We start from the raw sequence: 23,401 nt of genomic DNA, 5'->3' as shown, positions 1-23,401 counted from the left end.
CACCTGATATATACCTTGGCATTTTAATAGTTCTATTGAGCTATTCGTCTATGAATGAATGTCCAGGTTCTTGATGCCTTTGATCATGATGAAATTGGAGGAGCCCCAAATGTGGTTCTGTGTACTCTCAAAGCCCAGTTGATTGCCTGCAGGATCCATCTCTCCACTGGTATAATCTGGGTTAAGAAAAAATGTAAGGCCTTGGTGTTACTCAACAGAGCCATTGGAATAAATTTCAGATGGGGTTGAATGGGGCTTGAGGATGTGCAGTATCACCCTGGTTGAGAACAACTGTTCTGGGAGATTACTTCATGGAACACCTGATGTTTAAACATTTATCTATGAAGGCTGAGTTAACTGTTTCAGCTAGCAAAATTATCCTTAGAATTTAAGAGAGAGACTAAAAATATAAGAGCTACCTGACCTGGGAAAAGATAGTATAGAATAATTCCAAATATGGATAATTCATGTCTTTGTATCACTCAGTGGAAGAATTTATCTCTAAAGAGATTAGCAATCTGTACAGTGCTTGTTATAAAATTCACACACTGTCTATAGTGATTTCTCTTGAACTTAGGTTTCCCTAGGACTCCTAACACAAGGATTTCCCAGGCAACTTCGTGTGCCTCATTGGATTCTCCTGGAAGAATGAAACGGAAAGTGGCCTTCTCTGAGATCATGTCACCTTCAAAGAGGTCTCTGCCTGATGGTTCTCAGACCTCATCTCCAGCTCTGAAAGCCCCAGAGAAAACTAGAGACATTCAACACTCCTGTACCAAAGATGCCAGGAAGACTTCACCTGATCATGGCATGATCCTGAGAACTCGAGTCCCAGCTTTGAAAGCAACAGAGACTAGTGAAGAAAGAATACTTACTCCTACCAGCAGGGGACGGAAATCCTCAGTGGTGCCTTCTGTGATTCTGAAACCAGAATACATCAAAAGAAGGTGACTGGGGATGTTATCCTGCCTCCCACAGAGCAAATCAAGATCCTTCACATGATGGAAATGTGTGGGTCACAGCCAGTGAATCTATGTCACAGAATCACCAGCTTTTCTAAAATCCAGATTTCTGAGCCTCTCCCCAGATGTAGTGAATCAGTCTCCAAGTGTTGGGCCCAGGAATCTGTATTTTTGAGACACTCTTAGGATGATTCTGATATACCCAGCTTTCCTTTGGGGATTGCTGCTCCAGAAGATAATTCCCAGACCTGAATTGCTTCACAGTCTTGGATTTCATTGCTTGCTTGGCTCTTAACCACACTTTAACAGTGATTTTCTTAGTCAGTTTCTTTCTGTTTTTTAAAACCGGGAACCATTTTCAAATACATAAAATACAAGAAGATAATGCAGAGTTGTTACTCTGAAGTTTGACACTGGGCATTGTCTGTACATAATGGGCTGTACAGACATGACAATCCTGAAATTTTAGTGTTTCCTGCTCAGAAACTCTAGCACCTGGCTTTTCTGATTTTATTTGATTTCCTTTTTTTTTAAATATGTATCATTTTTAATGTCTTTGTTGAATTTGTTACAATATTTCTTCTGTTTAAGTTTTAGATTTTTAGCCCCAAGTTATATGGAATTTTAGTTCACCAACTAGGGATCAAACCTGGTTTGATCAAGCTTGCACCCCCTGCATTGAAAGGCAAAGTCTTAACCACTGAACTTCCAGTAAAGTCCTTTACCTAGATTTCTTGATAAATGCTTTGCATTGAGAGTACACCTGCATTGCTACTAACCTTGAGTAGATAGTAAATTTTTTTTTTTGAGTAGATAGTAAATTATAGATACATCAGAAATTTAAAAAGAATAAGAAACTCTGTGTAGAGTTAGTATTAATATATTCTGATTTCTAGTTGTGGAGGTGATGAGTCTACTTTAAATGATAAGCTTTTGGCAAACTTTAATCTCTGGGTTTGAGTCAAACTTCCATTATAAACTTCTTGGCAAATTTTGCTTAGCTCCTTCCAAAGTAGCTGCCGAAAGAATAAGAGCCTGTTAGGCTACCTGACTCACTTCCAGTCCTGCTGCTGATAGCTGGCACCCAAAACCGCTTTCCGTAATCTTGCTGTGATATCTTGCAGGGAGGGTAAAGAACCAGAAGTTCGGGATGAAGCTCCCTCTACTTCCCGTATACGCAGGAAGAGTTCTATCTTGACTTTGAATCGGATTAGGCAGCAGCTTAGGTAAGACTGCTCCTTGGCGGGCAGAAAAACATCACTGCCATCTGTGAAATCTATAATCCTGTTTCTTAAATCTTCTTAACATTTCTTGTTTATTTGCTAATCCATTGAAATTTACCTTTACCTAGTATGTCTGGAATTGTGTTAATTTCACATAAACACCATAGTTTGAAAGGGACAAGAAACACTGCCTTGGGCTTAGGTGGCTCCCGGGGCCCCATAATCATCACATCCACCAAGACTATTAGTAGGGTGCCTAAGAACATGAACTTTGATTCTGGTAGACTTGGATTTGAACCTAGGCTTTGTCATTATGACTTTGTGACTTCCCTGGTGTCACAGACAGTAAAAACATCTGCCTACAATGCAGGAGACCTGGGTTCGATCTCTGGGTTGGGAAGATCCCCTGGAGAAGGAAATGGCAGCCAACTCCAATATTCTTGCCTGGAAAATCCCATGGACAGAGGAGCCTGGCAGGCTGTAGTCCATGGGGTCACAAAGAGTCGAACACGACTGAGCGATTTCACTTTGACTTTGTCATTTATTAGGTTGGTGCAAACATAATTGCGGTTTTGGACCATGAATTTTAAACCATTATAGCTAGGCTCAAACACATCTTTACTAATCAAAATAGGAACCATTACAATCAAATCATTTTTGCCAGCGAGAAATAAGTTTGTTTATTTATTACTATAGCGTAAAAATTTGTGCTTTGGGATTCGAGGAACTCTTGGAAAGCATTTCTGTTTCCTGCTGGTTGTGGAAGTGTTTTCCCTGCAAAAAGTTGTTGAGATACTTGAGGCAGTGGTAGTTGTTTGGCAGGAGGTCAGGTGAATGTAGTGGATGAGGCAAAACTTCAGAGCCTAATTCGTTCAGCTTTTGAAGTGTTGACTGTGCATTGTACAGTCAGGTGTTGTTGTGGAGAATTGGGCCCTTCTATTGACCAATGCTGCCTGCAGCCTTTGCAGTTTTCGGTGCATCTCATTGATTTGCTGAACATAGGTCTCAGATGTAATGGTTTCGCTGGGATTCAGAAAGCTGTAGTGGGTGAGACTGTCAGCAGACCATCAAGCAGTGACCACAACCTCTTTTTGGTGCAAGTTTGGTTTTGGGAAGTGCTTTGGAGTTTCTTCTTGGTCCAACCTCTGAGCTGGCTATCACCAGTTGTCATATAAAATCCACTTTTCATTGTATGTCATAATCCGATTGAGAAATGGTTCATTGTTGTGTAGGATAAGAGACGACACTTCAAAATGACATTTTTTAAATGTGTGGTCAGCTCATGAGGCACCCGGGTATCACGCTTTTTCACCTTTCCAGTTTGCTTCAAATGCCGAATGTAGAATGTAGAAAGGTCGGTTTTAAGTTCTTCAGCAACTTCTTGTGTAGTTGTAAGAGGATCAGCTTCAGTGAGGGGCTTCCCTGGTGACTCAGATGGTGAAGGATCTGCCTGCAATGCAGGACACCCAGGTTTGATCCCTGGGTCGGGAAGATCCCCTGGAGAAAGGAATGACTACCCACTCCAGTATTCTAGTCTGGAGAATCCCATGGACAGAGGAGCCCGGTAGGCTATAGTCCACGGGGTCCACAAAGAATCAGACACAACTCAGCAAGTAACACTTTCAGCCTTGCTGATCCTCTCAATTGGTCACTCTCAACTTCTGATGACCAGTCACTGCGCTCCTCATCTTCAAGGCTTTTGTTCCTTTGCAAAACTTCTTGAACCACCACTGCATTGTATATTGGTTAGCAGTTCCTGGGCCAAATGCGTTGTTGATACTGTGAGTTGTCTCTGCTGCTTTAAAACCCATTTTGAACTCGGATAAGAAAATTGCTTGAATTTGCCTTTTGTCTAACATCATTTCCCTAGTCTAAAATAAATATAAAATAAACAGCAAGTAATGTTGTTAGCAAAAAAACATGAAACAACAAATATGCATTAAGATGATATATAGCATAACCACATGTATTTAAGAATGTATTACAATATCAAACAGCAAAGTTCACCAATGCAAAACTGAAGTTACTTTTGCACCAACTTAATACTATCTGTGTAGCCTTGGGAAGATTACTTAACCTTTCTAAGCTGTGGATTCCTTATCTGTAAAATGGGAAAAGTAATATACAAGTCACAAAGTTGTTGATGGGTTTAATGAAGTAATATAAATAAAGCCTTTAGCAGAGCTTCTCAGTAACAAGGGCCCAAGAACTGGAGCACATCTGATATTGCCCAGTTGCAGGAGAGACTGCAATACTCGCATCCACACTGACCTGTTAGGAACTTCTTATTTAGACTTCACACACTGAATATCAGAAAATAACATGTCCTGCCGTGTAGGTTTTTAGGTAACAGTAAAAGTGACCAAGATGATGAAGAGTTTCTGCCAGCAGCCGAGATTTCAGACTCTGACAGTGAGGAGGAAGAGGCTTCCACAACCCCGCTTCCAAGGAGAACACCCAACAGTATGTCCAGGAACCTACGCTCTTCCATGAAGTCATCCTTACAGACCCCCTCCAAGACACCAAAGAAAACTGTAAGGTTCTTTTAGGTTTATTCCCAGTGAAGCTCCTCTCTTAATTTAGAAATTGTGATGACTAAAGTCACACAACTAGTAACAACTGGATTTTGAGAACATGTCTCTCAAATTCAAAGCTATGCCACTTGAAATATTCATAGAGGAAAGCTTCTTTTTTGGTGGTGTGGGAGAGTGTAGTGGATTTACAGTGTGTTTCAGGTGTAGAGCCAGTTGATTCAGCTATACATATATCAGTTCTTTTTCAGATTCTTTTCCCATACAGGTTATTACAGAATATTGAATAGTGTGCCTTGTGTATTCATGGAGGAAAGTTCTAAGTGAACCCTAGGACTAAAATGGGGACGTCTGTCTGCTTTGTGTGAAACTGAGCAGAACATTGAAAGCTATTGAGAAAAGAGGTCCTACCGTGTTCAGATATGTTTGAAAAATATTTGGATTAAAGTTAAATTGGTTTCACTGTCACATGACTTCTCAGGGCCTTTAACTTATGTTATTGTGACCTTCCAGGAGACTATTAGTATATTAGGAAACTTTTCTTCATGAAGCATCTTGTTCCTTAGAGCAATTTAGAAAATGCCTAATTAGGAGAATTTTTCTAAACCCATCTCCATTTCTCCATATCAAGAAAAATGTGATTGAGCTTGGGTTGAAGTCAACAAAAGATCTTAAGGGAAAGAAATCCAGTTCAGCAGCCCCCAGCCTTTTTAGCACCATGGACTGGTTTCATGGAAGACAGTTTTCCCATGGACTGGGTTGAGGGAGGGTGGGTGTGTGGATTTAGGGATGACTCAGGAGCATCACATTTATCATGCACTTTATTTCTATTATGATGTAAGCTCCACCTCCAGTCATCAGGCATTAGATCCTGGAGGTTGGGAACCTCTGCAATAGATCACCTTTGGAGACCAGGCAATCTTATATAAGGGAATAGCTCTGGTTTGATTCCATTTTCTGAGTCCCACCCAGAAGAATGGATTTAGGGTGTGGGGGGCCCTCTTTAGCATAATAAAAAAGGTCAGAGGACAGCCTTTTTAAAAAAAATACCTTCTCAGCAAGGTTTTGTTACTGTTTCCCTGTTTTCTCCAAGTTAATAATGTAAAGCTGATTTGAGTCTTTAAGTGCTTCTCTGCTTTTGAGAAAAGGTGCAGAGATTGTCACTTTATATCTTGGCTGGAAGCAGAGGGTTGGTAGGTGAAACGCCTCCACAAAAGAGAGTGTTTTGTGAAAACCCTATGGATACTGCTGGGTAGCAGGCCTGCTCTAGTGAGCCAGTGGCAAGGAAAAGAATAGTAAAATAGGGCTGTTGGCCTAAGCTGGACAGTGACCCTGGGGTCTGGAGTGGAAACATCTGGGGCAGTTTCTCTGGGTACTATGTAGTGAATTGTGGAAATTCTGAACTAAAGTTTGGCCATATTTTCAAAAAAGTCTAAAGGAGAATCTTTTTTTAGGGATGATTTTTTAAATTTTAATCAGTAAATGCAACTCACGAGGGTGGAATAGAGGAGGATCTTACAAATCAAACCTAGTTTATGCCTTCTTCTCTACCCTGTATTGGGGCAGAATATTTAGGATTTCTTAATATTTGTCTTTCTTTTAAGATAAGTTTATTGGAAAAAGTATATAACCCGTACTTTTATTCATTCCTTCATCAGTTCAGTTCAGTTCAGTCACTCAGTCGTGTCTGACTCTTTGTGACCCCATGAAGTGCAGCAACACCAGGCCTCCCTGTCCATCACCAACCCCCGGAGTCTACTCAAGTACATGTCCATTGAGTTGGTGATGCCATCCAACCATCTCATCCTCTGACATCCCCTTCTTCTCCCACCTTCAATCTTTCCCAGCATCAGGGTCTTTTCAAATGACTCAGTTCTTCACATCAGGTGGCCAAAGTATTAGAGCTTCAGCTTCAGCATAACTCCTTGCAATGAAGATTCAGGACTGATTTCCTTTAGGATGGACTGGTTGGATCTCCTTGTAGTCCAACGGACTCTCGAGAGTCTTCTCCAACACTACAGTTTAAAAGCATCAATTCTTCGGCACTCAGCTTTCGTTATAGTCCAACTCTCACCACTGAAAAAACCACAGCCTTGACTAGATGGACCTTTGCTGGCAAAGTAATAATGTCTCTGCTTTTCAATATGCTGTCTCTTTTGGTCATAAGTTGCCTTCCAAAGAGCAAGCGTATTTTAATTCCATGGCTGCAATCACCATCTGCAGTGATTTTGGAGCCCCCAAAAATAAACTCTGTCACTGTTTCCACTGTTTCCCCATTATTTGCCATGAAGTAATGGGACTAGATGCCATGATCTTAGTTTTCTGAATGTTGAGTTTTAAGCCACCTTTTTCACTGTTTCACTTTCATCAAGAGGCTCTTTAGTTCCTCATTTTCTACCATGAGGGTGGTGTCATCTGCATATCTGAGGTTATTGATATTTCTCCCAGCAATCTTGTTCTAGCTTGTGCTTCATCCAGCCCAGTGTTTGTCATGATGTTCAGTTCAGTTCAGTTCAGTCGCTCAGTCGTGTCTGACTCTTTGTGACCCCATGAATCGCAGCACACCAGGCCTCCCTGTCCATCACCAACTCCCGGAGTTCACTCAGACTCACGTCCATCAAGTCAGTGATGCCATCCAGCCATCTCATCCTCTGTCGTCCCCTTCTCCTCCTGCCCCCAATCCCTCCCAGCATCAGGGTCTTTTCCAGTGAGTCAGCTCTTCGCATGAAGTGGCCAAAGTAGTTTGTCATGATGTACTCTGCATATAAGTTAAATAAGCAGGGTGACAATATACAGCCTTGACGTACTCCTTTCCCGATTTGGAACCAGTCTGTTTTTCCATGTCCAGTTGCTTCATGACCTGCATACAGATTTTTCAAGAAACAGGTAAGATGGTCTGGTATTCCCATCTCTTGAAGAATTTTCCACAGTTTATTGTGATCCACACAGTCAAAGGCTTTGGCACAGTCAATAAAGCAGATGTTTCTCTGGAACTTTCTTGCTTTTTCAATGATCCAGTGGATGTTGGCAATTTGATCTCTGGTTCCCCTGCCTTTTCTAAATTCAGCTCAAAAATCTGGAAGTTCATGGTTCACGTACTGCTGAAGCCTGGCTTGGAGAATTTTGAGCATTACTTTACTAGCGTGTGAGATGAGTGCAATTGTGCGGTAGTTTGAGCATTCTTTGGCATTCCCTTTCTTTGGGATTGGAATGAAACCTGACCTTTTCCAGTCCTGTGGCCACTGCTGAGTTTTCCAAATGTGCTGGCATATTGAGTGCAGCGCTTTCACAGCATTACCTTTTATGATTTGAAATAGCTCAACTGGAATTCCATCACCTCCACTAGCTTTGTTTATAGTAATGCTTCCTATCGCCCACTTGACTTCACATTCCAGGATGTCTGGCTCTCGGTGAGTGATCACACCATTGTGATTATCTAGGTCATGAAGATCTTTTTTGTACAGTTTTCTGTGTATGCTTGCAACCTCTTCTTAATATCTTCTGCTTCTATTAGGTCCATACCATTTCTTTCCATTATTGTGCCCATCTTTTCATGAAATGTTTCCATGATATCTCTACTTTCCTTGAAGAAATCTCTTAGTCTTTCCCATTCCATTGTTTTCCTCTATCATATCTAATCCCTTTAATCTATTTCTCACTTCCACTGTATAATCATAAGGAATTTGATTTAGGTCATACCTGAATGGTCTAGTGGTTTTCCCACTTTCTTCAATTGAAGTCTGAATTTGGCAATAAGGAGTTCATGCTCTGAGCCACAGTCAGCTCCCGGTCTTCTTTTTGCTGACTGTATAGAACTTCTCCATCTTTGGCTGCAAAGAATATAATCAATCTGATTTCAGTATTTACCATCTGGTGATGTCTATGTGTAGAGTCTTCTCTTGTGTTGTTGGAAGAGAATGTTTGCTATGACCAGTGCATTCTCTTGGCAAAACTCTATTAGCCTTTGCCCTGCTTCATTCTGTACTCCAAGGCCAAATTTCCCTGTTACTCCAGGTGTTTCTTGACTTCCTACTTTTGCATTCCAGTCCCCTATAATGAAAAGGACATCTTTTTTGAGTGTTAGTTCTAGAAGGTCTTGTGGGTTCATAGAACTGTTCAACTTCAGCATTACTGGTCAGGGCATAGGCTTAGATTACTGTGATATTGAATGGTTTGCCTTGGAAACGAACAGAGATCATTCTGTCATTTTTGAGATTGCATCCAAGTACTGCATTTTGGACTTTCGTTGACCATGATGGCTACTCCATTTCTTCTAAGGGATTCCTGCGCACAGTAGTAGATATAATGGTCATCTGAGTTAAATTCACCCATTCCAGTCCATTTTAGTTCACTGATTCCTAAAATGTCAATGTTCACTCTTGTCATCTGTTTGACCACTTCCAATTTGCCTTGATTCATGGACCTAACATTCCAGGTTCCTATGCAATATTGTTCTTTACAGCATCAGACTTTACTTCCATCACCAGTTATATCCACAACTGGGTGGTGTTTTTGCTTTGGCTCCATCCCTTCATTCTTTCTGAAGTTATTTCTCCACTGATCTCTAGTAGCATATTGGGCACCTACTGACCTGGGGAGTTCCTCTTTCAGTATCCTATCATTTTGCCTATTCATACTGTTCATTGGGTTCTCAAGGCAAGAATACTGAAGTGGTTTGCCATTCCCTTCTCCAGTGGACCACATTTTGTCAGAATTCTCCACTGTGACCCGTCCGTCTTGTGTAGCGCTACATGGTATGGCTCATAGTTTCGTTGAGTCAGACTGACAGTGTTTTCCTATCCTAATACTATATGTAAATTAGAAATAAGAAATTGTTTGGACTGTGAACAAAATATAGGTGTAATGTGAGGGGAGAAAGGGAGAATCTTGGCACTTTATACAGGAAAAGACTAAGAGGAGTTGACTTGCTGCCTCTCTTGCTTTTATCGGATCATCACAAATCAGATTTGCTGATGCATCCTGAATGGAGTTTGCTTTGTTTTTCCCTTCTAAAATATGTTCTCTCTCTTTTAAAAATCTTTATTTTGTTTTGGAGTATTGGTGACTTATAATGCTGTGTTAGTTTCAGGTGTACAGCAGTGATTCGGTTATATACATATACATAGATCCACTGTTTTTCAGATTCTTTTCCCATTTAGGTTATTACAGAATATCGAGTCGAGTTCTCTGTGCTGTACAGTAGGTCCTTGTTGATTATCTAAATTTCCCTCTTTTGAACACAGCCTCAGCCCAGAACACCACGTGATGCCACTCCCCAGATCCGCAGCCGAAACCTGCCTGCCCAGGAGCCCACCAACATGCTGGAGGAGGCCCGGCTAAGGTGACGTCACTCTGGGGCCCCTTTCAGATAGGCTGAAACAGACCTTTGCTTTTATTCATGTGAACTGGCAGTGCTTCGTAGTCATTGTGTATATAATAACAAAGTGAAAGTCACTCAGTTGTGTCTGACTCTTTGTGACCCCATGGACTATACAGTTCATTGAATTCTCTCGGCCAGAATACTGGGGTGGGTAGCCTTTCCCTTCTCCAGGGGATCTTCCCAAACCAGGGATCAAACCCAGGTCTCCCGCACTGAAGGCAGATTCTTTACCAGCTGAGCCACAAGGGAAGCCCAAGAATACTGGAATGGGTAGCCTATCTCTTCTCCAGCAGATCTTCCCGACCCAGGAATCCAACCGGGGTCTCCTGCATTGCAGGCGGATTCTTTACTAACTGAGCTATCAGGGAAGCCCAGTATATAATAAAGGTAGAGGGTAAAATGAAGGTGCATGTTTAGAAAGGAGAAACCTCTCAAGCAGTGCCTGAGTGAACTACTGTGGACAAGTTCTGGGAGGAGTCTGCAGTGCACTGCTACCCCTTTCTCAGGGACGCAAGGTTATGACACTGCTTCTCAGTTACAGTACGTTTTAGAACTTTGTGGGGACTTTTTAAAAATAGGTGAGCCTATATCCTGCCAGAAATCAGCTGAATCATAATCTCATGTGAGATGAGGTCCACCCACGTGATCTGGGGAAAGCTCCCAAGTAATACGTACTCTTGATTAGAACCACTGAGCTGGGTAATTTGTCTGGGTGGAGAAGGGCCAAATGAAGAGGTTTAAGAATGAAGGCATTCCCTTGGATTTGTGATTAAGGTTTCCAGTAGAAACTGTAGATAAGCCTTTTCCTTTATTACAGAGTTGATAGTAAATTGTTTCTAATGCCCTCTTTTTCTCTCATTTACCACCACTGTAGGCTGCATGTTTCTGCTGTACCCGAGTCTCTTCCCTGTCGGGAACAGGAATTCCAAGACATTTACAACTTTGTGGAAAGCAAACTCCTTGACCACACTGGAGGGTGAGTTGTGTTGAGGGGGGCAGAATGGTCAGGAGGCCCCTGCTAGTGTACCACCATAGGCGCAGTTCAACCAAGTAGTCTTTCCCTAGTGTTGGAAAAACAGGCAAGCTCATTGCTGAAGCAGCTTTTATCATCACAGTATTTCTATAGAAATTTTGTCTTACACAGAAAATAACTGGCCTTTTGGGGGAGGCATTTTGCATACAGCATTGCTTATGGAATGAGTGACTGTATATAAACAGGTCCTGCTCTAATCAGCTTCCAAAAATGACCCCTACTCCTCCCACCTCCACATTTCAGGGGTCTCTGTCCTTCCTTCAGCATACATCCTCATACTCATAACTGACGATAGTGTGACACAGCTACACAGATCTAGCCGAGGTCTCCTCCTCTCGCCCCAGGTGCATGTACATCTCCGGGGTCCCTGGGACAGGGAAGACTGCCACTGTACACGAGGTGGTATGTTGCCTGCAGCAGGCGGCCCAAGCCAATGAAGTTCCTCCCTTTCAATACATTGAGGTCAATGGCATGAAGCTGACAGAACCCCACCAAGTCTACGTGCAAATCTTGCAGGTGAGCAGAGCTTGTTGAGCTTTCTTGGTTTATTTTGTTTTGGTTTGGGGTGTTTTTTTTGGTCAAGCAGCTTGCGGGATCCTAGTTCCCCAACTAGGGATTCAACCCAGGCCCTCAGCAGTGAAAGTGCAGAGAGTCTCAGCCACTGGATTGCCAGGGAATTCCGATTTGAGCTTTTTGGAAAATATCATTTCTGGGTGGCACATGAAAAGGGAAAGGTTTAGTTAGTTTTGTGCATATAATATGTTTTCAACTTGCCATATGTGTAGCAGTAGAAAGGGCAAAGAAGGCAGAATTCGTGCCCTCAAGGACCTTGAAGTCTGGGAGCTAGTACTTACCAGGAGGGTGAAAACCATTTGTATACAGCAGGCATGGCAGTACACTAGAAAAGGGTAGGCTGGACTTTGAGTCTCACTCTTTGACTCACTAGCTGCTGTCCCGGAACAAGTAATGTCCAGTCTTGCAGTGATGATTCTGGAGGGGCTTGTGGGATTGGCCTGTGGCTCGTGTGCATTTCAGACACAATTTATGTCTCTTGTGGCCTTCTCTCCTCCCGGTGGAAGGCAGAGGGTAAGATACTGAAGTCCTCAGGCTAAATAGCTTCCTCTATAGGCAGATTTAACTTTAAACTCTTAAAAGGGGAGTCAAATCCTTAGAGTGTACCACTCCCATTCTTTTCCCCCTCGCTGCAGAAGCTGACAGGTAAAAGGGCAACAGCTAACCACGCAGCAGAACTGCTTGCTAAGCGATTCTGCACTCAAGCGTCCTCTCAGGAGACCACCGTGGTGCTTGTGGATGAGGTGAGAAGGCGCCCACGGGAGGACCGGAGTGGCTCTGGACTGATGTTCGGGAGCAGATACAAGGCAGGAGGGAAGTCCTGGCTCCCTTCTTCACTTGGGCACATTCTCTGGTGGTGGGGGGTGGGGCAGGGCATGTATCCATTGACATCCTTGCTGCTCAGGTGGTGTGACCTGAGGGCACGTGCTGCTGAAGCAGTGGTAACAAGCTTCTCTCTGGGGGCCCGGCTCATTCTCTGTGGTTGACCCTGCGTCTCTCTCCGTTTCCTGGCAGCTTGACCTCCTGTGGACCCAGAAACAAGACGTGATGTACAATCTCTTTGACTGGCCCACTCACAAGGGGGCCCGCCTTGTGGTCCTGACCATTGCTAACACCATGGACCTGCCAGAGCGCATCATGATGAACCGGGTGTCCAGCCGACTGGTAGGGCCATTCTCGAGCTGTTCTTATAGTCCCAGAAGCTGGGCCAAGGAGCTCTGCAAAAGTGAATACATGGGAATCTAAAATAGATGGGGAAAGTAAGAAGTGTGATTTCTGAAATTCTGGTAATTTCTACATTAGAATTAAATATGTCACCATTGCATGGCTTTCTACAAATGTATCTTCTTGGGCTTCTACTACTACCTCTGCACTCAAACTGCACAGAGCACTAAACATTTAATTATTTTAAAAACTATTTAAGTGCTTAGCCCTTGGCAGGCAGTGTTAGATGCACGGAATACGGCAGTGAACAGGGCAGACCCGGTCTCTGGCCTTGTGGACCTTGTGGTTCAGCAGAAGTGAAACCAGATGCTCAGCCGATGTTATAGAGCCAAAGATCCTCTCTAGCTCTAACGAGAGCACCTCTGCCCAGATCTACTAGTAAATGACTCCGGTAGAATAAAGTTTCTTTTAAACTAAATGGAAAAATCATTGAGAACTACTGCCCTATAGGGTCCCACGGGCCATTGTCAGTAACAAAAGGAGCAGGAAGCAGTGGTAGTCCTGGGATGAATGTGTAAATTGTTATCTGAGACTTGGTTTGGGGGATTTGCAAGTGGCTTTCCACCAGGACTGTCCCGAGTGGGAAACCCATGAACCTGTTCCTCTGTCGTCTCGGCTCCCCAGGGTCTAACCAGGATGTGCTTCCAGCCCTATACTCACAGCCAGCTGCAGCAGATCCTCCTGTCCCGACTCAGACACGTAAAGGCTTTTGAGGATGATGCCGTCCAGCTGGCAGCCAGGAAGGTAAGTCGCCTTTGGGACGCCCCTAGCCACACTGGCAGTGTTTGCTGACTACCTGCCCATGTCAGGCCCTAGACTGGGTGCTCTGGAGGTGAAGAAAAAATTAGGAAGTCCTATAAAAACAAATTCCAGAAAATAGAAACAAAATTCTGAAAAATTCCTTAAGCTTCTTACTGTAGGATTAATTATTAAAAGGCTCTGAGTATGATGGGCACGCATATATATATATATATATATATATATAAACGAAGATTAATTGATTCAGAGTGTTTTGTGTGATTAGAAGAGCAACATAGTCAATGAGGTAGACAGACGTGGTTTGAACACTAATAGGTATGTGGCAAGTTATAGAAAAGTTACTTTAAAACTTCTGGGCTCCAGTTTTCTGAAAAATGGGAATGATAAGAGCTATGTCATAGGGTCATTGTGGGAATTAAATGAGACCGTGTCTGTAATGTGCCTAGCAGGGTGCATGCTCTGTGGTGGGTATGACGTGTGGCATTCTCCCACTTGAGGCGCACTGGGAGAATGCCAACTGAGATTCCCTTAAGAGTTCTCCAAGGCTGCTGAGGAACAAAGCAGGTTAAACATCTACCTGGGGCTGAACAAAAGAAACCACACAGCCACAGTATTGCAGCACTTAAAAGAACTGTAAACTTATGTCTAGTTTCTCGCCAGAAACAATGTGAATTCGGAATGGTTATAGCAGCAACACCTGTCTATAACACGTGCTCAGAGCTGAGCACTCTAAGTATTAGGGTAACCAGAGAGCCAGATATGGTGTTTATCTCCAAGCTATGCTTTCCAGGAGAGAGAGCCTCAGTTACTCTCTACCCCCTCTGTTGGGTAGAGTTTCTCCACCCCTCAGTTCAGTTCTGTTGCTCAGTCATGTCCTACTCTTTGCAAACCCGTGGACTGCAGCACGCCAGGCTTCCCTGTCCATCACCAATTCCCAGAGCTTGCTCAAACTCATGTCCATTCCATCGGTGATGCCATCCAGCCATCTCATCCTTTGTGGTCCCCTTCTCCTGCCTTCAGTCTTTCCCAGCATCAGTGTCTTTTCCAATGAGTCAGTTCTTTGCCTCAGGTGGCCAAAGTATTGGAGCTTCAGCATCAGTCGTTCCAATGAATATTAAGGACTGGTTTCTTTTAGGATGGACTGGTTTGATCTCCTTGCTGTCCAAGGGACTCTGAAGAGTCTACTCCAACACCACAGTTCAAAAGCATCAATTCTACCCCTGCAGTCATACAGTTTCTGAAAGTTCTTTTCCCCCTATGAATTGCCCTTTTATATACCATCCTGTTTATTTGAGGTTTTCTTCCTTTGACCAGGGGAGGTGGGCTGGAGTCAGGGAGGGTGGAGGTCTTCAAATTCAGTATGCAAATAGTAACTGTCTCTATTTAGTAAGGGACATCCCCTTCTTGGCAACAGTTGCTAGTGTTCCAGGTCGATAAACTTTATCTTTCCTTGAGAATAAATGTCTGGTCTCCTGCCATGGTATAAGTGGGATAATCTCCCGGGCAGAGAGTTTTATGGAAACAGCACAAATTACCAAGGCATAACACTTTCTCACAGAGCCCTCAGTTGCTCTAATGTTCACCCAACAGCATGAAATGGGGCAGAGGCCTAGGCAAGGGTCAGCAAACTCCTTTTGTGAATGGCCAGTAGTAAATGTTTTAGGTTTTGTGGGCCATAATGGTCTGTTACCACTATTCAGTCCTGCCCTTATATTGTGAAAGCAGCCAGGTAAACAAATGTGCAAAGCTGTGTTTCAATAAAGCTTTATTTACAAAAACATGTGGCAGGCCATAATTTGCTGACTCCTAATCTAGGGCGTCCGTTTCTTAACTTTCAACCAGTCCTCCTCATTTTAGACAAAGTTCCCCCTTTACCCCCAGTTCCAGTACCACTAACAATTTGAGTGTTTTGAAGATTTTTAGTGTAGCTTTAGGTTTGTTCTTGGATTCCTCACTACTGATTCAGGACTGGGCTTTCTACAGTCAGCTAAGTCAGCCATTACTACCCTGCCACCTCTTTCTAACTTTCAGAATTATATTGTTTACTGCTCTCCAGTTGCTTGCTTATTTAGGGTTCTTGGTCTTTAAATAATGTTTCAGAAGGCTTCAAATTTGGCTGCTGTTTTTACCCAAAACTCTTGCCTGTAATTTCAAACCTCTCTTTTGTTCCTTAACATAAAAAGAAACATACCTATATTGTTTATCTTGTAGTTATGATATCTGACGTCTTTGTGAGTTTACTTCTATTACTTCTATAAACAAGGCCACGTCTCTACGGCCTTGTTTCCTTGTTTTTTGTGTTTTGCTCCTTGGAGCTTTATCTGGAAGTTGATTGAGGCCTGGGTTGAACTTGAATTCATTTAGTTCGTTTTGTGCTTCTGTCAGTTACCAAGAGGCACTGCTGACTGGGACCATTTTTAAACAAAATTCTCCACTGAGGGTTTTTAGGAGACACAACATAAATTTGGACTGCAGATCCACATGAGGGCTTGTGGTTTAAAGACTCAGAGGGTTTTTTCCCCCCAACACCCCTCAATACCAAAGTCACACAGGCCGTTTTTCTTGCCATCCCTTCTGCATGAAGAGTGTCACTCACCCTCATACTGGGGGTGTGGTGGTGTCTGGACCCCAAGTTTATGCAAGGCCTTCTCAGATTCCATGTTCGGTGGCCCCCGCTTTTTCTCTTGACTCCCTCACACCAGCAGCAGTCAAAAAGAGTGCGTATGGTCTCCAAGACTCATGCGCTTGGAGGGGGAACTGCTTTGGGTGTTTTCTTGCTTCCCAGGGTCCCCTGCCCACTCTGATTCTAGGCCTCTGCAGCAGCCCTTGAGTCCCTGCTATCATCCACTGTATGGAGCTGCTCCATGAGGGAAGGAGGAAAGAAAGGGAGGAAACACCCCCCAGGACATCCTCACCAGCTGAATATGGGGGATTAGAAGGAGGGAATAATATACACTACTGTTCATATTTCTGTCTTGGGTCACTGGAAAAGTGACCCAAAAGTATTTTGAATGTCTTATAGTTGAATTTTGAAAACAGAAATAGAAAACATATAAAAACTATAATCCCACTTCCCAGAAATAACTCTTTTTAATGTCCTAGTTTGGTGTATGTGTGTATACCTATATATTTGGTTTTCTGTTGTTTAATCTTATCACTTTATTTTTGATTTGTTTCAGTATCTATTTGTTCATTTGGTTGTGCTGCCTTGTTGCAGCACACAGGATCTTTACTTGCAACATGTGAACACTTAGTTGTGGCGTGTGGGATCCAGTTCTGCAGCCAGAGATGGAACCCCGGACTCCCTGCATTGGGAGCACAGAGTTTTAGCCCCTGGACCACCAGAGAATTCCCTACAGTTTGCTTTTTTAAACCTGATGTTGTATAAATTTTGGAAGAAAATATTTTCGGGGGGATACCATCAGACAGGATGTCATCGCCTGCAGTGGTTGTTAGGCAAATGATGGTGTTGCTGGCAAGCACTGGGAATACCGAAACAGAGGTGCCTGCAGACAGTGCTGAGTTCAGGAGTTCCCTCAGTGCAATTTAAAATGCAAGGGCCCTCTGTCACCTCGGGAGAGAGTATAGGCTTCCCTGGGAAGGGAGCCCAGGAGCCCCTCAGCCCCAGTGCACATGGAAGGGCAGGCACAGAAGTACAGCTGTTGGCATGGGGGATTGGTCTGATTCATCTAATCACGGATTCCTCTGGGTCCTCCGGTTTCATGGCTTCATTCCCTCTTGATTCTGGTTCATTTAGCCATTGGCCAGGTGGTTTCCAAAACTGACCACATGCTATGAGCCTCAGGCTCTGGCAAAATAGGCTCCACTTCATTCAGTCTCTTGGCTTTTTCTCTTTATGCAAGGAACAGACCCTTGTTTTTCCAGATGGTTCAATAATAATCTTGGGCCAGGGGTCTCTTCTTGTAGATTTCTTCATTTCTCTATTATTAAATACAGCTGAGAATTTCTGCCTTTTCCATTCTGGAATTATCTGTAAGGCCAAGACAAAGGTGTGGACTCGGGGAAGAGTTCCAGACACAGTACGATAATTTACAGTGTACCTGGGCTCCCACCAGGTTCCCAGCAAGGGCTAAGTACTTAATTTCAGGCTTAAGTCCATTTGTCTTTATTGAATTTGCTGCAATGTTGCTTCTGTTCCATGCCCAAGAGGTATGTGGGATCTTAACTCCCTGACCAGGGATCGAACACTCACTCCATGCATCGGAAGGTAAAGTCATAACCATTGGACCACCGGGAGAGTCCCCCTACCTTTCCTTTTTAGCTGAACACAGAACCAGTTGGTTTTTCTCATGGACTGAGAGGACACGGGGATCTCAAGGAATAAAACATTGCCTCTTGTAGGTAGCAGCCCTCTCTGGAGACGCACGACGCTGCCTGGACATTTGTAGGCGTGCCACAGAGATCTGTGAGTTCTCCTGCCAGAAGCCCGGCTGCCCTGGCCTGGTGACTACCGCCCATTTACTAGAAGCCATAGATGAGATGTTTTCATCATCATATATCACTGCCATCAAGTAAGACCCTTCTGCCTCCTGACTCCCAACCTCCGTTGGAGGGCACTGAAGAGGGCCACGGAAGCATGTTCTCCTTTCAAAGCTTTCACTCATTCAGCCTGCATTTACCAACAATGCTGTTCTTTTTCTTCAGGGGCGTAGTCTAGTCAGAGAGACAGAAATGTAATCCTAGTATGATATATTGAGTTACACTATAGGTGTTTATGAAGTAAAGTGCTGTGGAAATAAAATGGAAGTAGCTATTCTCTAACTTTGAATGATGTACTCAGCCATGTAATGGGACTGCTGGTACATGTCCAGATATACTTGCTGTGTCCCCACACCTCCAAAGGGGTATTTTTCATATCATTTTGAGACTTTAGAGGGGGAAGGAGAATCCTTGCCGAATAATATAGGAACATAGGAGGAAACAGTTCCAAGTTTTTTCCTGTCTCTTCTCTAAAGACACAGAATATCTTTATTTGACTTTTCTCCAGGTTGGTGGTACAGGAAGTCCCCTACATACATATGAGTTCTGTTCTGAGAGTGTGTTCGTAAGTCCAATGAAGTTAGCCTAGGTACCCAACTAACACAATTGGCTATATAGTACTGTACTGTAATAGGTTTATAATATTTGCACATAAATAATACATAAAAAACAACAACACAAAATAAGGAAAACATTTTTTCATCTTACAAAAGTATATAGTACAGTTCAACACCTGGCATGGAGGAGCTGGCAACCCGTGCAGGCAAGCAGAGTTACTGACTAGAGCAGGGAGAGGTGCTGGGAGACGGTAGAGCTGAGCGATCATCAGCAATAGGAGATGGAGGGCAAGCTACCACTTTACTCACCCTGAGGTTGACGGCACAGGTTCTGGTTCCTTGCTGGACCCAGGTGCACGTTCATATCCTTGAAGCTTCACACGTTTACTGTGCAGCCACTTCGGAGAACTCACATTTCCTCATTTTCTTTAAGAAATTCCTCCATTCTGGAACAGAGCTTCCTGAGAGCGATCCTTGCAGAGTTCCGTCGATCAGGACTGGAGGAAGCAACATTTCAACAGGTGATTGATCTGTTTTTCAAAAATCCTAGATTTTGCTCTGGTGCCTTTAAAATACGTGGGAATATCAAACCAGCTCGTTTTTATTGAGCTGGTATATTGAAAATAAAACCATACTGAATTGCATGAGGAGAGACCTAGAGCAAATGATTTCTGCATATGAGACTAAAGCTTTACTATGTGCCAGATACTTTTATGCAAGTGGGAGATTCACAGATGAACAAAAGGTACTGCCCCGATAAAGTTTATGGTATGGTGGGAGGCATGGCTCTCAGAATAAGCCTTGTTTAAAAACAAATCACAAAGACCAATCCAAATGCTCTGAGCATAATTTCAGTTATGTCAAGTAAAGGAACCATTAGGGCTCATGCCTTAGTGAGCCGGGGGCCTCCCACTAATTCTACACCTCTCATGTCTCTTCACCTTCCCACACTAGAGTCAAGTTCAATAGGGTCTTCTTTCCCCGCTGATTCTGCCAAGCCCATTCCCTTGGCTGTGGTTTCGATGGATAGTAGGTAGAGACAGTGGGAATCTCTCATCCATTCGTGTGAGTCACTAATCAGATGACAAGGCATTTTGGCTATCTTAAGAGAGTCATGGTTACTCCTGCCACTTAGCGGTGCTTCATGGAATTTCTTCACTTTGACATTCAGAGCACTGGGCAGAAATCACATCGCATCAACACCTGCCTCAGGCCTTCTCTATGCTTTGTTTTAATTAAACAGTAGGATTCCCCTGGTCTGCATCAGTTCTAAGTTGGCTGCTAGACACTGGCGGAGGCGAGGTTTGTTTGAAACTGGTGTGCATATGTACTGGGCTGCCTTTGAAGACGAATTATCAAAGATGTTTGAGTATATACCCAGCAGTTTGTATGTCTTGTGTGTATATTTTAGATAAATAGAGAAGTCAGGAAAACATTTCCTTCGAGCTTTCTTCATTTCTTTATGTTTGGCTGCTCTGGGTCTTCGTTGCTACTCTTAGGTTTGCTCTTGCGGCGAGCAGGGGCTGCTCTGTGGCGGTGTTCGAGCTCCTCATCGTAGCTGCTTCTGCAGAGCACAGGCTCTCGGTTTGCAGGCTCAGTAGCTGTGGTGCGTGGGCTTAGCTGCCCTGAGGCATGGGGAATCTTGCTGAACCAGGGATCGAACCCGTGTCCCCTGTGTTGGCAGGTGGGCTCTTGGCTGGACCACCGGGGAAGTCCTGAATTCTGTTTTTAAATATTTAGTTGCTAATCATGTTTTGCCTGTTACTGGTTTTCTAAAGCCTGAGACAGCTCTTCTGCAGAGGGTCCTGTATTCTCTCTGGACTTTTGACTTTTCCAAGGGTCATGCCTTGGCACTTGCTCACTGTTTCTGCCAAGGAAAAATGCCTGTATAGCAAAATTTGACTTGAATTATGACAATCTCAATTGGAACCATCAGCCCCTGGAGATGAGGACTGTTTGTACAGCTGTGACAGTTACTAGGCATTTCATATCTATTAACTTATGAGGAATATCATATATTTAATAGATAAAACTGAAGCTTAAAAGAAATAACTGGCCCAGTTTGCTTATTTAGGTAATTGGTAGAACCAGGGTTCAGACCTGCTATTTTCTGATCCTCAGGCCAATACTACATTCTCTCCCTGTCTTTTCATCCCAGTGGGGCACCCCTTAGTTCCCTTCTGGGGTCCTGAGTATCCTGGAAAAGAAGTGTCTCAGTTTCCCAAAAGAAGAAATAATGATTGGATACAAGACTACCTTTCTGACTAGCTGACCTCAGGTTTGCTTTTTGTTTCTAGGTATACATCCAACACGTGGCGCTGTGCAGGATGGAGGGCCTCCCGTACCCCACCATGTCGGAGACGATGGCAGTGTGCTCTCGCCTGGGTGCCTGCCGTCTCCTCCTCGTGGAGCCTAGTAGGAATGACGTGCTCCTTCGGGTGCGGCTCAACATCAGCCAGGATGATGTGCTGTATGCTCTGAAAGAGGAGTGAAGGGCTTCACAAGGAAGGACTGTGATCTGTTTTCAAGGAGCCCTATTTCGTTTTTCTAAGCACATGGAATCATTGTAGCAAAGTATGGAAATGGCTGTCATGTATTTTGGGATTTTCCATTAAATCAGTTACATTTCTGGGGTGTTTAGGAAGTTTTGTAGTCTTTATAAATATCAAAGTATAAAACCACACACCATCCTTCCTATAGTAGGCCCTCTCTCTGGCTTTTATTTCTGTTAGTAGCCCTGCCATTTATTTAATGGTAACATACCATGTATATAAATACATGCACATAATTACTGTATCTATATAAAATAGTTCCAGGAGAGTAAGGAATTAGTTATATTGGTTGCCTCTGAGATGGCTACCTTCAGGGTTAGAGGAAGACCTTCACTCTATGTCATTATGTTTCTTTTAACTTTTGAACAATGTGAATGTAACTTACTTAGTGTATAAAAAAGAACTGCCGAAAATAATATCAGTAATAAACAATCCCTAGCAACAAATAACTAGAAAATGGAACTTTTAAAAAGGTACCATCTGTCATTAAAAAAATCTTTAAAAATTACTTAGATGGCACAAAAAATTAAGGAACCTAGGAATAAATCTATTAATAATAAAGAGATAATTAATCTCAATTAATAATTTAAATATAAATAAATTCCAATTAAAATCTTGGTAGGGCTTTTTGTATAACTTTGCAAGTTAATTCTGATAAACCAACAACTGAACAAACTGATATCTAAAAACTCATGTCAGGTACTGAGGAAAACACATCATCCATGTCATAGTCCTGCCAGAAATGTTTGCTGTGAACCTACTGCTAATAAGAATTATCAGGGAAATCAAAATTTACCTAATGAAAGGAGCTAAATAGCTAAGTAGATGTAAGGACTTTGATTGGGTCATGGATTTAAGACATTAATACAGTTATAAGCATTATTATGGACTATATTCATATTAGGTAATAGGATTATGTAAATGTCAAGATTTATGAGTGACAAATTATTGTGGTTGTGTAGAAGAATGTCCTTATTCTAAGGAGAATCATGATAAGGCACTGAGTGAAACAGTATCTGCAACTGATACACATGCATATATTTAAAACTGCATGTAATGGACTAAGGGTCAGTGTCAGAATAAAGTATTTTACAATAAGAAAAAGGGAAAATGGGTAAATCAGACATCCACAGAATAAGAAATATGAATGGCTAACAAATTAGAAACATAGTAAAAGACGCCTGCAAGTCAAAACACTTTCATATCTATTAAAAAAAAATCTTTCCATGGTGATATGGAGCAATGAGAACCCAAATGCCTCTTTGATATAAGTGTAAACTAGGACAACTGCATTGGGGATGATTTGGTAATATTTAATCTATAAAGTCCTATTTAGCCAGCAATTCCACCGCTAGAAATACACCCTAGAGAAACATACACATACACAAGGAATGTATAAGAACACCCACAGCGCTAATGGCAAGCCATTGGAAAAGTGAATTATTTTCATACTATGAGATGCCATACAGAAATGAAAAGATCGATGCATGAAGCTTAAAACCAAGGTTGAGTATAAAAAGGAGTTAAGGAAAAATATGTGCAGGGAGTGATAGCGACACAATGTTAAAGCTAGCAAAACAGTACAATATGTCTACCAGTAATAGTAATGCTCAGGAATAATAAACACCAAAATCAGGAGATTTTATCTGTTTGGGAAAGGGTTGCAACATGAGAGGTGGACAGGTAGCTTCAACTATATTTCTCAAACTTAAGGTAAGTGCCCATGTATTTAACTCACACAAGAAATAGAAACCGTTGAGTACCTACTATGTACCATGCACTGCTCTAGATAAAGCACAAAAACTGCTTTTAAGTAGCTTGCATTCTAGTGAATGTTAAACACTTTTGAATGTCTTAAATATTTCATTGTAAAATATTTTCAAATTTAATGAAAAGAAATATTGGAGTGAAATTTCCACTTTATTTCTAATACTTTTTTTCTTGGCTACCCCGTGTGGCTTGTGGGATCTTGGTTGCTGCCCCAAATCTGGGCCCTCCGCAGTGAGAGCCCAGAGTCTTAACCTCTGAACCGCCAGGGGAGTCCCTAAAATTTCCATTTTAAAACAATAAAGATGGGGAATTCCCTGATGTTTCAGTGCTTAAGACT

The 23,401-nt window shown here is 42.7% G+C and overlaps 2 protein-coding genes across 2 annotated transcripts in view; one reads left to right on the top strand and one right to left on the bottom strand.

Moving 5' to 3' along the window:
• The window catches only part of ORC1 (origin recognition complex subunit 1), a 36,255-nt gene extending 14,869 nt beyond the window's left edge, over positions 1-21,386 (top strand). The window contains exons 8-19 of the mRNA XM_069591834.1: positions 578-947; positions 2,087-2,188; positions 4,524-4,719; positions 9,960-10,057; positions 10,971-11,072; positions 11,474-11,645; positions 12,338-12,445; positions 12,717-12,866; positions 13,551-13,670; positions 18,048-18,217; positions 19,176-19,263; positions 21,040-21,386. Of these exons, the coding sequence (XP_069447935.1) occupies positions 578-947; positions 2,087-2,188; positions 4,524-4,719; positions 9,960-10,057; positions 10,971-11,072; positions 11,474-11,645; positions 12,338-12,445; positions 12,717-12,866; positions 13,551-13,670; positions 18,048-18,217; positions 19,176-19,263; positions 21,040-21,234 (1,871 nt within the window). The 3' untranslated portion in view covers positions 21,235-21,386. The remainder of the gene's footprint in view (positions 1-577; positions 948-2,086; positions 2,189-4,523; positions 4,720-9,959; positions 10,058-10,970; positions 11,073-11,473; positions 11,646-12,337; positions 12,446-12,716; positions 12,867-13,550; positions 13,671-18,047; positions 18,218-19,175; positions 19,264-21,039) is intronic.
• Positions 1-23,401, bottom strand: part of SCP2 (sterol carrier protein 2) — a 981,293-nt gene that overhangs the window by 722,244 nt on the left and 235,648 nt on the right. The window lies entirely within an intron of this gene.

Source organism: Ovis canadensis, chromosome 1 (genome assembly GCF_042477335.2).
Source record: "Ovis canadensis isolate MfBH-ARS-UI-01 breed Bighorn chromosome 1, ARS-UI_OviCan_v2, whole genome shotgun sequence".
Taxonomy (NCBI): domain Eukaryota; kingdom Metazoa; phylum Chordata; class Mammalia; order Artiodactyla; family Bovidae; genus Ovis; species Ovis canadensis.
Note: the sequence above shows the minus strand (reverse complement) of the source record. Positions and strands in the feature narration are given on the sequence as shown.